The 16227-nt window shown below is 47.1% G+C and overlaps 1 protein-coding gene and 1 non-coding gene across 4 annotated transcripts; one reads left to right on the forward strand and one right to left on the reverse strand.

Moving 5' to 3' along the window:
* Window positions 1-102: 102 nt before the first annotated feature.
* Window positions 103-15027, reverse strand: LOC147193024 (ras-associating and dilute domain-containing protein-like). 3 transcript variants are annotated; one of them, XM_086133471.1, is made up of 17 exons: window positions 14547-15027; window positions 13168-13485; window positions 12662-12897; window positions 11487-11830; window positions 9912-10232; window positions 8817-9137; window positions 8623-8660; window positions 8390-8532; window positions 8214-8329; window positions 6182-6401; window positions 5832-6004; window positions 4425-4569; window positions 3649-3818; window positions 2993-3254; window positions 970-1082; window positions 746-885; window positions 103-397 (listed from the first exon to the last, which is right to left on the reverse strand). In XM_086133471.1, the coding sequence occupies exons 1-17, from the start codon at window positions 14666-14668 to the stop codon at window positions 292-294; spliced, it is 3288 nt and encodes a 1095-aa protein (XP_085989597.1). In that variant the 5' UTR covers window positions 14669-15027; the 3' UTR covers window positions 103-291. The 3 variants fall into 3 exon arrangements, with proteins under 3 accessions (XP_085989597.1, XP_085989596.1, XP_085989598.1); XM_086133470.1 differs by having other exon boundaries at window positions 3649-3821; XM_086133472.1 differs by lacking the exons at window positions 12662-12897; window positions 13168-13485; window positions 14547-15027 and adding an exon at window positions 11930-12321 and having other exon boundaries at window positions 3649-3821.
* Window positions 15028-15822: 795 nt separating this feature from the next.
* Window positions 15823-15893, forward strand: trnag-ccc (transfer RNA glycine (anticodon CCC)). Its single transcript has one exon. It is a non-coding gene; the product is annotated as a tRNA-Gly (tRNA).
* Window positions 15894-16227: the final 334 nt, after the last annotated feature.

Genomic DNA, 16227 nt, shown 5'->3' on the forward strand with positions numbered 1-16227 from the left:
AGGAAACCATCAGGGTGACTTCCTATGTGCACAATTGTGGTGAATTCTTTTCAAAACCCATACCCCAAAAAATGTGGCGCAAGACACACCCAGCACACAAACCCGCCTGCACACACATTTATTGTGCCCATGTTTAAGAATTGTATAAATATGAGAAAATAGCAACGTTTTTTATAAATACAAATGAGTTGATAGACATTGAGAAGATAGAACAACAACAACAACAAAAAGTTTTTGGAGTGAGCGGAGAAGCTTCCGGAGAGGAAGCAGGAAACACTCTTGACTTCCTGTTCAGCATTTGGTCGTCTGTGAACTTTTGTTGGCGTTTGTGTTGGCATCCATGTTGGCCACCAGCAGTCTCAGAGAGTCTCCCGAAGAGCGAATCACTTCACGCCCACTGGGGAAGAAAAAAAACACCATTTGGTCAAGTAAATAAAATAAAGAATAATATAAAAACAACAGGATTTCATGTAAAATATAAATGTTTCTGAAATAAATGTTTGAGAACAATCAGCTGTAAAAATTCAATGCTAATGTATTGCATTTATATTTATAAGTTGTAAACAAACTTAACAAATAAATTCAGCAACTGTTTGACTAACCACTAGAGGGAGCCGGTATACAACACTGAAGCACAGAGTGGTTGGGGGGGACTGGTCAACTTGTGAAAAAATACAATTAGGCTTTTATTTCAGGTCTACTTCTTCCCCGCTCCAGATGTTTCCACGCACACACTTGTACTTACAAGTTGTAGTCCAATCCGACCAGGCTGACACCATTGACAGCGAGGATTCGATCTCCCATCTTCAGGTGACGACACAGAGCGGCGGGCGAGTCGGGAACGAGCGACTTGACGTAAATTCCGCTCATCCTCAGCGCCGTCTTCTGCTTATACACAAAGTCAAGAAAAATAGCGTGAGGAATTTTGGGGTAAAAGTGAAGCGATGGCTGGCCCGAAAGAAGCCGTACCGTGCCGTCCACCAACGCCAAGCCGAGACCGTGAGGACCGCGTTGGATCTCTACCGTGAATACGTCATCGCGATCGTCGTCTTCTTCTTCTATTTCCAAAACACACTCACCTTCTGCACATAAATACGTAAGAGACAACCCCCCCCCCAAAATGTCATTGAGCTTACAGTATGTTCCTGGTCATGCAAAGCGCTAAAGCTCTTACGTATGCTCCAGATACGAAATTGCCAAAATTTTGCCCTTTTGTGTGCACCTGACCAAACATCTTGTGTGGGATGAAGTTTTGAAGGCGTGCAAAGGCACTTTTGGAAGCTCAGCGTCTTAAAGCGAGCTCAGTCAAAGCCAGGAGTAGTATTCCAAACGCACCCCCTGCATAGCTTTTCCCAGCATGCTAAATACACATGCATGCAATGCACGCACGCACGCACCCCACACACACAGCGTAGGTGGCGCGGACAAAAGCGCATGCGTCCGATTAAGATTCCAGGCAGCAAGCGGACTGTAAATTGTCATGACGGGTGGCCGCTGCCGTCGTTCTTTTCTGTCCTGACCTCCGCGCCTCGCTGTAATTCTTGGCAGCGATTAAAGGATTAGCAAACTTTCCAAATAACGTTTAGGCGGCACGCAAAGCATGATGGGAGCACGCCGGCGCGTTCAGCAACAAACGCGAGTTTTCATTTCTGAAATCAATCATGACTCAATGGCTAGTGATTATGGGCTTGCCATAATAAATGTATACAGCAGAATATGAGTTGAGTGATTATGAAGAGTAAAAAAAAAAAATGTAAACGATTAAACTCCACTTTGATAAAAAAAAATTTTTTAACGACAGCACAGTAATGGAGAATAATACAGTGCAGCAGCTAATTACAGAGTAGGAATGAGCCAATGAGAGTTAAGACATCTGCTTCAGATCGAGTCAATCCTCAAGCTTAATGCAGCACAGTGGGGGGCTCACGAAGGGGGGCAAGGGATGCATATGTGTGTCTGTGTGTGTGTGTGGGGCACATTAGCAAGATGAATGAGTGATTTAGAATTAAACTTTTTTTTCCTCTGTGAGCCTGCACTGTTTTTCGAGGAAAAAGAAAACTTTCTGTCTCTAATATTGCACATTTCTCCCTCTTGAAATATTCCAATCGGACTTTGTTACTGTAACTTGCAATATGCCTTTGTTTCCTTGAAAAAAATATTACTTTAATTTCATATGACCTTTTCTTTTTTTCCTTTTTTTTCTTCTTCTAAAAAAAATCATGCCAAAAACTTCGCCATATCCACAATATTTCTTCATTTTATTTTTCATTGATATATATTTTTCCTGACAGCTGGGATAGCCTCCAGAACACCAGTGACTCTCGTGAGGATAAGCGGATTAGAAAATGGATGAATGGATATATATTTCTTATATTTGTGAATTTTTAAAATGTTTGATATCCATCCGTCCATTTTCTGAACCGCTTTATCCTCACAAGGGTCGTGGGTGTGCTGGAGCCTATCCCAGCCGTGTTCGGCCAGTAGGCGGGGTCTACACCCTTAACTGGTTACCCGCCAATCACAGGGCACACAAAGACGAAGAACCATTTGAGCTCACAACCACATCTCGGGACAATATAAAGTGTTCCATGAACTGAAACACTTTGCTGGGCAGAACCTCCGAAGGTGTAACAAAACAAGCAGCTAGCACAACATTGTCCATGTGCTAGCAGCGCGACATCCCACTGCGCACATCAACTTTAGAAAATTCCAACGGAATGACGACGTTTGCCTTGAGTCATACACTTGTTGTTTTAGTTTAAGGCGGAGTCGTGCGCTTCACCAGAACATTCCAAGTGGAAGCGGAAACGCTCTTCCCGTGCTCACGACACTCCTGACCTCATCACAGATGACCAGAGTGAAACTTTCCGCTTGATGTGTCACTGTGACTGTGTATGCGAGTGTGCGAGTGCTGGTGTATGGTGAGAGGGTGTGATCTGTAGGTGATAGTGGAGTGTGTGTGAGAGCGTGCACGGTTGCTAGCGCTCGTTACCGGGTTGCGGTTGGGCATCCGTCTGCTTTGCTTGCGGCGCGTCGGCAGGCGCGAGGAGGCAGGACGGGCACGGAGGAGCGGCGGCCTTGCGGACGTCCCACTGGCCGGCGCCACCCACCCGCTTGTGATCATCGGGCTTCGGGGCCGCCACCTCCTCGCCGACGCTCGGGTCACCGGCAGCATCTGGCGGCCGGCACGCGGGGCGCGAGGTCTCATCGGAGGTGGTTGCGGACGACGCTGACATGTGCTCCTCAGGCGCCATCTGAGTCGACCACAACCAGTCACACAGATGATCATTGAGTTCATAGTAACTTAAGGAGTGTACTAGTACCTCACCAGTAAGACAATTCTGACACTTCTGATGTGTCTTACCCGTCATGTATTTCTTCCGCTACTTAATGCCATTTATGTTCTAGTAGTATATTACTTTACTAACAAACTACAATGCTGCACTAGTAACACTACCAGGCCCAACAAGTGTCACGCACTAGTAGTCTCTTTCTCAAGGCTTTCCATTGGAAAGCTTTTATTACTAGTGAGGACAAACAGACTACTAGTACATGCAGCTTATGTTAGATATGGAGGATGTGGAAAGATTTCCATCCAGAAAGTGAGGAAAACTTGCTGAGTGTGTTGATTATTATTATTTTTTTTACCTGTGCCTCTTCTTGTGGGTGCAGACCTTCCCTGGGGGAGGCCTGGCCGACGGCCTGCTGCAGGTGGGCCAGCTGCTCTAGGAGGGCCGGGTCCTGGTGGGCTTCTTCCAAAAAGAAACTTCTGCTGGGCAGGATGAGTGGCGGATGCTGGTCAAAGCTCTCCAAAATGTCTGCTGCGCATGTGCACGCAACACACGCACGCACACAGACACACACAGACACACACACACGATCATCAAGCCGAGCACAGGTGGCAATAATAATCATACTGGCAATTTTACACCGGTCTAATTAAATTGCATCGTGTTTGTATTGATTAAAAAAGGGAAACAATTCCGCATGACTTTCAAATCACTCAAAAACAACGCAGTCGCAGTCCCACCGCTTTGCTAACATTGTGAAGTGGCACAAACCCCCCCCCCCCCCCCCCCCCCGAAATTCGCTCATGATAGCAACTGAAAACAATGGCGGCTTTTAGTCTGGCGCAATAACATTGTTTTTCGGCATCCATTTTGTGTGCTTATGACATCCCTTTGGCGTTTTGTTACTCAAATTAAAACACGTCAAAATAAATCCTCTTTGTAAGATGACATGTTCGGTGTTATGTTCTCTGTTTCTATTGTTGCGTTGTTGCTTTGTGGTGTGCGTGTTGGAACTTGTCACGACACAATTGGCAGTTTCGTATGTGCGAAACGAATGTTTAGCGCTAGTAGTGTAGTTGGTAATGTGTACGTTGGCACGAGGCGCACAATGGCCGCGCGTGTGCGCGGACCGACCCGTTCTGCAGGCGTCGTCGGCATGTTCCGGTCCAGGAGTCCAGTCTGCTGGTCGGGTCTTGCCGGTGTTGTACCGGGTCAGCATGTGCCGCAGCTGCGCCGCGTTTAAGGCGGAAAACTCGGATCTCAGGGCAGTCCACGACGCCTGTAAGCACAAGAAAGCGACAAGCTTCTGAAAAGCGTGATGAAGACATTTTAAGACTCGTGAAGCAAACGGCCCAGAAGCTTTTGGAAGCGCGTCAAACAAACATCTTCTAATTTACATGCTCGAAGGACATGAAACATGTTCTGGAAAGAGTAATGCTTGGTTGGAGGTAAAAGTTCAAGAAGGTTCTGGAAGCAAGCATGGAGCAAACATGATCTAGAATCTAGTCGAGTGCAGTCAGGGTCTTCAAGGTCTTCTCTTCCGGGAAAAAAAAAAAATCAGAAGCGAGGAGCGGCATTCACAACCTACATGAAATTGTAAAAAAGTTAATTCCAATAATATTTTGTCTTCATTTCATAGCACGTGTTGGCGGCGCGGCTTTCCAACAAGATGTCAGCTTGTGTTGCCATGGAAACGGCGTGATTGAGAACAAGGTTCTTGAAGACACGTGGAGCAAACATACAGAAAGCGTCAATGTTTACGTTTTGGCTGTCGTTAGAATCAAACTGTTCATTCAAACAACTACTTCAGAATACTAAACCGGAGCTTCACCAACTACGGGAACTACCCATTCGCCAAAATACAAACTTAATAAGACATCACGACTAATGCGTGTGTGAGTTTCCAGCAGCTTCGCCGTGTTGTTGACAAGACAACCGGAATGAAATCTGCCTGCGTGTTGATGTACTTTGAGCTTGAAGGCCACAAGATGGTGAGCTCATCATCGTGGTCCACTGAAGGAAACCTCCGAAGACCAATTTTAGAAACCTCAGGAACACACACACACGCACACACACACACACACACACACACACACACACAGCAGTTGGAACATGTACCCATTGATTACGGGCGCTTGCGGCAGGGCCGTGTCCCAGAATAACTGCGCTACCGTGCACCACATCCACCTCATTCGCTCCAAACATCCATATGCCGCACTCGCACAAGCAGGGGCGGGAAGGGCCGAGGGTGCTGGTGGTGTTGGGAGGGGGTAGTTGTGGCCTGCTGCCAAGGGAAAGGGGTGAATAAAATGCTCGCCGTTAACTCATCCTGACTCACAGTAGCAACTTCGAGTCACACAAGACAACGGTTATGTTTGTTGTTACTATTTCTTGATTGTACTTTGATGTGAGGTTAATCTGTGCATTCATGTTTTTGGGAGTGGAATGGTTGTTGGGAGAGGAAGTAGAATGTGTGCTGAATGACCAGATTCGGTGAAGTCATCTTTTCATGAGAAGGGTCAAACGGGAGGGAGCTCTGACCTGCAGTAGCGTTTCTTTGGGCGTGGCCAGCAGGTTGACGGCGGCCGACAGTTTCTGGAAGAAGTCGGCGGCCACGTGGGCCAAGCTGATGTTCTGCAGCCAGTCCATCAGCAGGTCCAGGTTAGCCCGCATCTGGACCCCTCGCGACCAATTGTAGAAGCCCACCACCGAGCCTCCAAGACAAACAGCAGCTCAGTTGGGCACAAGGACGTCTAACTCACTGTTTTCATCACATTTAGTCAACTTCGGCACATACTTGACATTAGAACAACCTCACTGCAAACAACGCCACCGTTCATTGAAACCAAGTGTAAACGAGGCTTGGCGCAGTGAGCTTAGCGTGCGGCTACCTCTCTCCATGAGCGCGTTGAAGAGCGAGGCGTTGATGAAGAAGAAGAGGTACGCGCACAGCTGCAGGCAGATGTCGGCGTGCACCTGGAAGGAGGTGAAGAGCTGCAGCGCTTCCTTCAGGACGTCCAGCACACCGCTCAGCCCGTCCGGCGCGCACAGACGCCCGCTCGCCGAGAACGGGTTCCCATCCAGCATCGCCGGCAGCGCAGAGTACATACTCTACGGGAGACAAGAAAATGTTTTTAGTAGCTACAACTAGGGATGGATCATATGGTCTTCAAAGTCCATGTTAAGTGAAACTAAAAACGACACACCAAGAGTGTTGTTAACATCCCTGACAAATTTGAATGGAAAAAAATATAGAGGGGCTTTTTCACACCGCAACCACGAGGCACTCTAAAGTGGTTAAGCCAGTGTGAAAACCCGGTTCCACACACCGGCTGTCATGTCGCAACTTTTCCCGCCTCCTGCTCTTCCGCCTCCTCTCCATGATGTTCACACACTCATGGTTGTCTCTGTACGCAGCCTTGTTGTTCGTGTAAGCGGTCAATATGAGCGGGGGTGGACTTTGGAGGGGTTCTGGCCCTGCTCATCCTGAGCAATGACAATGACCGAGCCCCACCTTGGTGCTTCCTGTGGACTTGCGAAGAAGCCAGACAGGAGGAGGATGAAACGAGCGCAATGTTGATGACGACACCGATTCATTTCGAGTCTTCTCATTGTTCCACACAGGCATGACACCGCCTCCCGAGAAAAAGACCGCTGACTCACAAACAGCTGCTTGGTGGCCCATAAAGATCAGCGAACGGTGTGGAAAGACGTGCTTATGCCTCACTGAGTTTTCACTCCTTTCTCAGTGTGACTTCTTTGGTCTTTCCAACAAGTTTTTTTATCACGTTTTTGAAAAGTCCTCGTTGTCAATGTTCTCAGCATTCCAACGCTTTTTTAAAGGAAATTAAACTCCTTCCTCACTCACATACACACACGCGCACAAACACACACACGCACACACACGCTCACTTCCTCTCTGGAAACACTAAAATATGACAAAGTGAGAGAGAGCAAGAGTGAGAGAGAGACCGAGAAATGTTACAACATTGTGTGTATAGACAAAAGTCTGAGGTTAAAACTGAATCAGTCAGCTGAAAAAAAACAATCGCACACCCAGCAAATAAACAAAAGGACATTTTTTTTTCTTTGTGTGTGTTTTTGGTGCATAGGAAGACTCATTTCACATGTTTTTTTCTCTGTGGTTGAAGTTTATTTGAATGGTTTTTTTTGAGGGGCACAGATTTTTTGGGTGAGTGGATTTTTAGTGTGTACGTGTGTGTGTGTGAGAGGTTCTTTGTGTCCATGAACGTTTTTAGTCTGCTTGGTTTTTTGTTTTGGTCAATGTGAGTGTTTTTATGTGTACTTTTGGGGTATGTAAGAGAATTTTTGGTGTGCGTGGTACTTTTTGGGGATGTATTTGTGTGTGCGTGCGTGTGTGTGTGTGTGTGTGCGTGTGAGAGAGAGAGATGATTATTGGTGTGAAAGTGTTTTGCGTGTCTGCCAGGCCTTTCCCCCGCTGAGGGCTGCAGATAAGGCCAGCTGATCTTTCCATTGTGTGTGCCGCTTGTTTACACAGTACACTTTCCGAAAAACATTGTGAGAGCGTTTGTGTGGATGTGTGTCACTACATGTAAGAGCATGTATGTGGTGGCAATTGTGAATATGTGCAAGCGTGTCGGAAAGTGTGTCTGCCAGAGTTTAGTTTTGGAGCTTTCATAGTACTTTTCAAAGTGGGTTTGTTAGCTTTTATGAGTTTTTGTTTACTCCAAATATCTTTGACTTTAGTTAGTTTTAGTGTTAGTTTTATTTATTAACCCATTCAGTACCAGCCAATTCTAGACCAAGTCTGAAAAGACGTTTAAAAACGTCTTTGGGAGTGAATGAGTTGATATGAATTTTTGTGTGCGCATTTTTTGTGCACGACTTAGCATAACACATCATGGTAAGTATAGAGTAGCAAAAATGAAAAATGTGAGTGACCTTGGTGAGATAGTAGACGGACTGCTGGAAGGTGAACATGATGACTTCCTCCAGCACCGTCATGGCCTCCTCGCAGGCGACGCGAGTGGATGCCACCTCCTCAGAATCCATCAAACCTGTTGGTGTGACGCTCGAGTGAGCGATGGAAGGGCGAACGGACTTTGTTGATAGGTCACCTGTCCGGGGGGAGTCCCTCTCGGCGGCTATCAGCTGAGGGACGTGGTGCTGGATGAAGTGCAGAAGCTCGATGGTGTTGGCCATCCACGCGGCCAGAGGACGCAGACCTGAGATCACTTCTTGCGTCTGCGGTGGGGGGTTGCTAGTCGCGACATACAACAAAAGAAATTATTTGCGTGAATGTAATTGACCTTTGCGAAAGACACAGGAAGTGCAGCTTGAGTCGACTCACTTGTCTGATTGCATCGACGCGAGCTCCTTGGTCTTGTCCTAATCACGTATTAAAAAATATGTTACGCTCGACAACACACACTGTTAAGCTGCGAAGAGCACAAGTTTCGTTGAAGAGGAGTGAAGTTGTGTAGAAGAAAAATTAGGTTGTGTCTTGAAAAAGAAGGGTAGAGCAGTAGTGAAGAAGTTGTGTACCCAGACAACTTCCTGCACACGCGCCGCAATGTTTAGCAGGAGGCGTCTGAAGCGTTCGAGGTCCCGCGCGGCGGCCGAACGTCGGATGCACAGGCTGAACAGGAAGGCGGCCGTCAGTTTTGGTCCGGCGTCTGTGGGCTCCGACATGTTCACGATCTCCCGCAGAACCTCGTCCTCCTGCTGCGCATGGTAGCTTAGCGTCACGCCGCCGTCTTCTGCTAAATCGTCTGCGGTGACGACAGGAGGCCAGCCGCACGATTGACAGGTGGTCGGCGGCTCGTCGGCCCTGTGAGGACAGAGGCGCCTCATCCAAGGAGGCGTCTGCAGAGAGGTCATTCGATTTAACGCAGAATGACAAAAGAAACTATAGAAATATGTAAATATCTTGTAGGAAAAAAAAGACTAAGCTAGCATGATGGCATTATACTGCAGATATATCATAAATGGTGACATAACTCGTGATGATTTTCGTTGAGTTTTCACCTTTTTGAATCTCAAAACTTGATTTGAAAAAAAAATCTATAATTAATAGCAAAACAAAAAGTCAACTTGGACCTGACTCTTCTGGATTTTTTTTTTGTGGATGATCACAATTTCAATGTTTAGGGGAAAAAAATCAATTCAATTATTTGTTCGATTCGTTTTAAAAATCTACAAAATATATACAGTGGATAACAGAGGCAGGCATAATATTTTTTTGGGGGGGAAGGGGGTGCCCCCAAAAAAGGTGGGGGGGTTTTTGTTTTATTTTTTTTAGATGAGTGTGATGGGTTGTTTTGGTGTGTGTGAGAGGATTTAGTTTTTTTTTCGAAGAAAATGTTGATTGGAGCTTCATCCCCTTTTTTTTCAACAATTTGTGGTGCAAATAAAATAATGATCAATGCATTTGCAATGTGTGTAAATTATATGCAGAATTTTGCTTTTCACGGGTCAGCCTGATTCCTTTCCTATATGTTATACCCTTAAAATGTGAAATTAATAAGTTTTAATGTCATAACAGTACATTGAACTTTTTTTTTCCTGGTCTGGCAGAAATATGCCTCTATAAACAGTGAACCGAATTTGAAAACCCCAACACAAAAAAACTTTTAGAACCTTTTTGTGCAGGGGTCCTGCCGCCATGCCGGTGGGGTCCTTGAACATGAACAGGTAATGCTCCCCCAAGCCCACCAGATCGCCGGGATGAAGCTCCGCCTCTTCCTTCAGGGGCGCCCCGTTTTTGGTGACACGGGCGCCGTGAAGCGGCTTGAGTACGGTGGCTGCGTCCAGACGGCGCACGCGGCAGTGGCGGGGGAGGACGTCGGGGGCAAAGAGCAGGATGTCCACCTTCAGACACTCCTCATCCTCGCCGGCGCGATGCTCGCCGCAGCGGCCTAACACCGTGCTGCTGCCACTAAGCAGGTAGATGACGAAATCCTGCAAACAAACAAATCACAACTCAGCACGTTGGAGGACCGGCTGTCATGAAGCATCTTTGCTTTTGTTTTTTCGAGCGTCAGGTGACACACTTGACACGGCTGCGATGTCATCGTCCCACGGGCCGCTCTGGTCACATGACTCGACTCCAGACGGACTTAAGTGGACAATTTTAGGACTTACTTGAAGGGGAAAGGTTAAGACTTGAGACTTACTCCTGTCTGCCTCAGACCAGACGACAAACAGGAAGTGCTTCCAGCTTTCTGGAGGTGAGGCGTCATATGATTGGATGGCCCCTCCTCCAACTCTCACACACTCTCAGAATAACCCACTCGCTTGTAATCAGGTTTATCTCTTTGTGTGTGTGTGTATATGAGTCCTCCTCAGGCTCCCCAGCGTGTGCTGACAAAAGGACATCTTGTCCTGTCCGTCACACATTTCACCCCGTGTTCTCACTGACAGAACTTGAGTGTCGTGCACACGCATGCACAAAGTGCGTTTGAATAGTTCAATCAAACCTAATCAATGAAATCAAAAACAGGAACACGGTGTGTCCCGACCGCCATCAAGGCTGGAATCTTTGCGGCATCATTGCAACTGCTTACGTTGTGTTGCACTGAATGTAAAATGAAAGGCAATCTGGTGTGGTATTCGTGAATGGAAATTCATTTGAATGTTTTCTGTTGTATTTTAATGACCTATTTAAGTGCATCTGTTTATTTCATAGATATTATAATATTAATGTGCTGCTTAATTGATAATTCTATTCATCCATCCATCCATCCATTTTCCGAACCGCTTGATCCTCACTAGGGTCGCGGGGGGTGCTGGAGCCTATCCCAGCCATCTCCGGGCAGTAGGCGGGGGACACCCTGAATCAGTTGCCAGCCAATCGCAGGGCACACAGAGACGAACAACCATCCACGCCCACACTCACACCTAGGGACAATTTAGAGCGTCCAATCAGCCTGACATGCATGTTTTTTTTTTGGAATGTGGGAGGAAACCGGAGCACCCGGAGAAAACCCACGCAGGCCCGGGGAGAACATGCAAACTCCACACAGGGAGGCCGGAGCTGGAATCGAACCCGGTACCTCTGCACTGTGAAGCCGACGTGCTAACCACTGGACTACCGGGCCGCCATAACTCTATTCATTTATTATATTATTAATCTGTGAAGCTTTTTATGTATTGCATTTCGGCAAAAACTAAACAAAAAAAGTAAAAAGTAAAAATTGGCATGTGGCATGTCACCTGTCTGTGGTTGTATCCCTGCAGGAGCAGAAAGTAGGGGAAGTCAAAAGGCGGGTGGATGGAGTATTGGGTGGCGTTGTCGTCGCTGCTTTCCGTCTCTTCCTTCTCCATGCCCAGCAGCCTCAGGGCGTCCTTGTCCTCATCCTCGTCCTTGTCCTGCTCCTGTTCCTGGTCCCGGGATCGTCGCACCCCGCGGGCCTCCTTGCCCATGGCGCTCAGGTCCATTTCACTCAGGCTCCTCCAGAAGTCCGGCCCATCCGCGGCCGCTGCCACGCTGCTGTCCACCAACATCGAGGTGGCCCTGGAGCGGTTCCGCTGAAGCTTGCGGGCTTGAGCATTAATGCCTGGACACAACAGACCACGGCATCAAGATGGCGATCTATTTATTGGCCCGCTCACTACTTCTTAATTTCTGCACAATAATCCTGAACACAACAAACTACCATAACAAGGCACTCCCACTCCGCAATAATGGCAACACATGTGACAGATCGAAAAGAGTCCCAACCAGTGGGTACAAAAGAAAAATCAATGAGTACCCCCAAATGACCTTTCTACAACAACCACAACAATGCGGCTGCAATCCCTTCAAAGCCCGGAGAATGAAATGAGCGGAGTATATTCCCGGATTTGCTCAAAGCCGCACATGCCAGTCCATCCAAATGATTTGTGGGACTTGAAGCCTGAACTTCCTGTGCGAGCAGGAAGCGCGGTGATAGTGGCGCAGTGAGAGCACTTATCATGTGGCGCTCAGTGGCTTTGGATGCCTCTGGGCCATAAACAAAGATAAGGACAGCTTTGGTCTCCCGTGGCCGCCTTCCATGAGCGGCGCAGATACGAAGGAGGACAAAGGTCCAAGCCATAAAGGGCTGACTTTGCGTCTCCCCTAAATCCTTCCACTGGAACATGGACACCGCTGATGGAAGACTGAGGTACAAAGACATACATACAGTCTATACAAATATCGGATGCCAGTAAACAGATTTTTTGGCAGAATTGCAAACTCCCCCTTTCTTAACTCATTCAGTACCAGCCAATTCTAGACCAAGTCTGAAAAGACGTTTAAAAACGTCTTTGGGAGTGAATGAGTTAAGATGGATCTGAAATAAAAGGCTCAGACGGCTTTCCGCCGCCACATCCGTTGCCGTTGCGCGCGCGGGGGTCTCCCGATATACCTGCCGTGACGGTGTCCCGCTCCTTCAGACTCTGCTCCTCTACTCGGAGCCTCAGCTGGATCTCGAAGCGGCGCGATAATCCTTCCTTGGGTTTCCACAGCGACTGCAGCACCAGCGGCTTTTCGTGGTCGCCCACCACGCGGAAACATTCCCGCCGCCACTGGCCGCCCGTGCCTGTCTGGCCGATCACGTCGCACAGCACGTAGGCGCCGGCGTCCGCTCTCTCCAGACTGTACCTGAACGAGGACAAACGCGGTCAATGCCACATAAGACCTCCGAGAATCTACTTGTCATAAAATTGGCAAAATTACTCTGAACACATTTTTTTGGAGTGGGTGAAAGAGAGAGTCTACTCGCTTAGCTTCTGTCACTCAAGACAAGATTTTATGTGTCTTGAAAAATCTGCCGAAACGGCTTCCAGTCAATGTGTTGAAAGATAAGATCTCCTTTTCTCGCATATCAGCATCTGATTGAAAATGTTGTCCTTGTTCTTGTGTGATTCTGACCTGCCCAGAGCTTCTTTGAGGAGCTCCTTGGCGCTGGACTGCGTGGTGGCCAGGACGCTCTTGTAGTGGGCGCCCTGGCAAATGTCGCTGCCGAAAATCTTGAGGATGCCAGGCACCGACAGCTGGCAGGACAGCTCGGCCGGGTCGTCTTGCGCGGTGGCTGAGGCCGAGCCGCTGTCACTTCGGTGGAGGTTGGGGCTGTGGTTGAACACGCCCGACAGACGCTTGTTGTTGTTGTTGTTGTTGTGGCGCCGGATTTTGGACTTGGCCGGCTGCCGGACGCCTGAACTCTCGGCCAAACGGCCTGTGCCTGTTGAACTGTTGGACATGGAGCGCACAAGATAACACATATAATCTGAACAAAAAATATATCTATTAATCATGTACTGTAAATCCCGACTGAATCTGTCAGCAACTTTGGCCTCCCCAAAAGGGTCGTAATGCTCCGAAATGAAGCTCCTCAACTCACAGTAACAGTGTTTTTACATTAAGATACCCCAAGATGGAGAAAAAGCATTATTTTTGTCTCAGTGAAGCTCTTCAGCTCACTTCAATGTAATTCCTTGGCGCAAAGATGTTACGTGGAGGCAGCCAAGCACATCCTGTTCTTTGTCCAGCTATCTAATCAATCTGTCAGATATCAAAGTGACTGTGATACAAAGCCGTTTAAACAAATGACATTTATAGCTCCAACCACTACTTGATTGTCGCAGTGATGAGGCAGCGCACTTCCCAAGCATGCTTCAGACCCTTTGAAAATATTTCGAAATCGTCGTTGCTCTTGACTGGGCTTGACTCAGACTTGATCTTAGTTTTACTGTTTTGTGCTTTCTAGTGTCTTCGTTATTAATTTATTTTTATTTTTGTATATATGATAGTTGTGCCGTGTACAGCACTTTGTATACAGCGATGGTTGTTTTAAAGAGCTCTATAAATACAGTTGAGTTGAGTTGCTTTGTTGTGAGTCTGCCTTTGGTGATGATGCAAGGGACATATAAGATAAAAGGACAGGAGGACATTATTTTGATTAAACTTTGGCACAAAGGGAGGGAGTCAGTTTGCAGAGTGACTGGAGCTGAGTTGTAATGAGCAGCTCTTCAATGTACATCCAGTTCCCGTTCGGGGGAAAAAGGCCACTGAAGAGCCTCCGATTGTCACATGATGTTATTAGAAAGTAGAGTACTGTGTAAATTAGTATAATTGTGGAGTAGTATGAGTAGTATGTACATAGAAAAGGTTAATTGGAGAGCAGAGGGTCATGTAGTAGTAGAATAAGTAGGATACAAAGTAGAGTCCTGTCAGGTTGACATAATACATTGCTTATATGAGTAAAATGTAGTGTAGCTGAGTATAGTTTAGTTGCACTAAGTGGGTCTTACTGTGTTGATCCATTGCTGGCTTTCCGGCCAAGTTGGGCGAGTCTCTTCTTGGGTGAGCGGATCAGCAAGCCCACCACGGCCGCCTGTTTATTGACGTGGCTGTTTCTCTCGTCGCTAATCATCTTCTTCCTCGAACATCAGCACACCAACTTCATCTCCATCATCATCATCATCATCAACATCACGTCCACATTTGAGGAGGAGGTCCAAAAGCACCCTTGCAACTTGCCCTCCACTTGGCGTCCATGAGAGCGGCTTGTAGCTCGTTGAGTTATTCCGTTAGCGAGCACAATTCCAGGACGTCTACCCTCCACAGAGGAGGTGCAAGAACCAAAGATGTTTGTGGGAGATGAGCAAGAGGAGGGGAAGGGCGTCCGTCCGTTGGTCGGTCGTTCAGGAATGCGTGAAGTTGGTGAACCTGCCGCTGTCCGCAGCCCACCGGAGTTCCCTCCACTCTGCGACTTCCCATCACGAGCACGCGCGAGGCGGGAAGAAGAAAGTGACGCGCGCGCGCACACAGCGGTTGGGTCAAACCTGCCACTACCTTCAGTCCAATTACGTACTCTACCTCCCAAAACGCTATTTCGGCATCATTGAATCTACATTTCAGATGATTAATTCGGCAAACACTTGTTATGCCGAATGTGCCACTGAATGTGGTTATTTGACAAAGTGGTTTTGAGTGTACGACTATGGTCAACAAGGTGACAAGTTCAGAGACCAGAAGAAGCGTGGCTATGACACTATTTGTCTCACAGTGACATCTAGTGGTCAATTTTTGTAACTGCCGTACATGCCAGGAAAGGCGACACAGTGCAGATGCAGGTTCGATTCCGGCACCGGATGGATGGATGGACTGGACTTTTTCACGTGTTGCATGCAAATTGTTGAGTGTGTGGATTATGACTAAATAGTATGGATTCAAAAACAAACCGTGTTGTACTTACAGAACCTCTTATCTTGGATAAAGTTAACGTCTGTTGTAGGCTATTGTCATAAAAGATCATCAATACACCGATTGGCAATTCATTTCCTTGACGATTCGAAAGAGGAAATGTAGTCGTATTCCTAAACGTAGGCTTAAGTTTCACACTTCGCGTGCTGATTGTCGACTTCAACGTTCTGCTTGAAACTTTGGGGGAACGTCCAAACGTGTACCGGTAGTGATTTCCGACGCTGAAGTTGGCTCGACAGTGGCTTTAACATAAAACTAAATTCGCCATTCGAGTTACAGAACTTATCTATTTATATTTACCAGTCGGCCTAAGGAGGTAACGCGCCGCTGGTGTAGTGGTATCATGCAAGATTCCCATTCTTGCGACCCGGGTTCGATTCCCGGGCGGCGCACGCCTTTTGATGACTTCATTTTTACGCGCGGTCCGATGTATGTTTTTGGTGACTTCCTGTTTTGTTTGTTACTTTTGTATTCATTGTTTCTGTCTCGCGCGACCCGTTATCTGTTTTTGGCAAATTATTGTTTTGCTTATTGCTTTTGTATTTATTATTTATGTTTCCTTTTGAATGCAGGCTGCAATAATTCTATTTTTGACCGTGACATAATTTCAAAACAAAACAGATCATCTGGGATAGGCACGCCCGCGATCCACATGAGGGCAAGCAGCTCCAATAATGGATGAGTGGCTCAAAAGGAAATACACAAAATCAAAATGACCACGTAAAC

This window comes from Hippocampus guttulatus, chromosome 16 (genome assembly GCF_054856545.1).
Source record: "Hippocampus guttulatus isolate MCC_2025c chromosome 16, RoL_Hgut_1.0, whole genome shotgun sequence".
In the NCBI taxonomy this organism is placed as follows: domain Eukaryota; kingdom Metazoa; phylum Chordata; class Actinopteri; order Syngnathiformes; family Syngnathidae; genus Hippocampus; species Hippocampus guttulatus.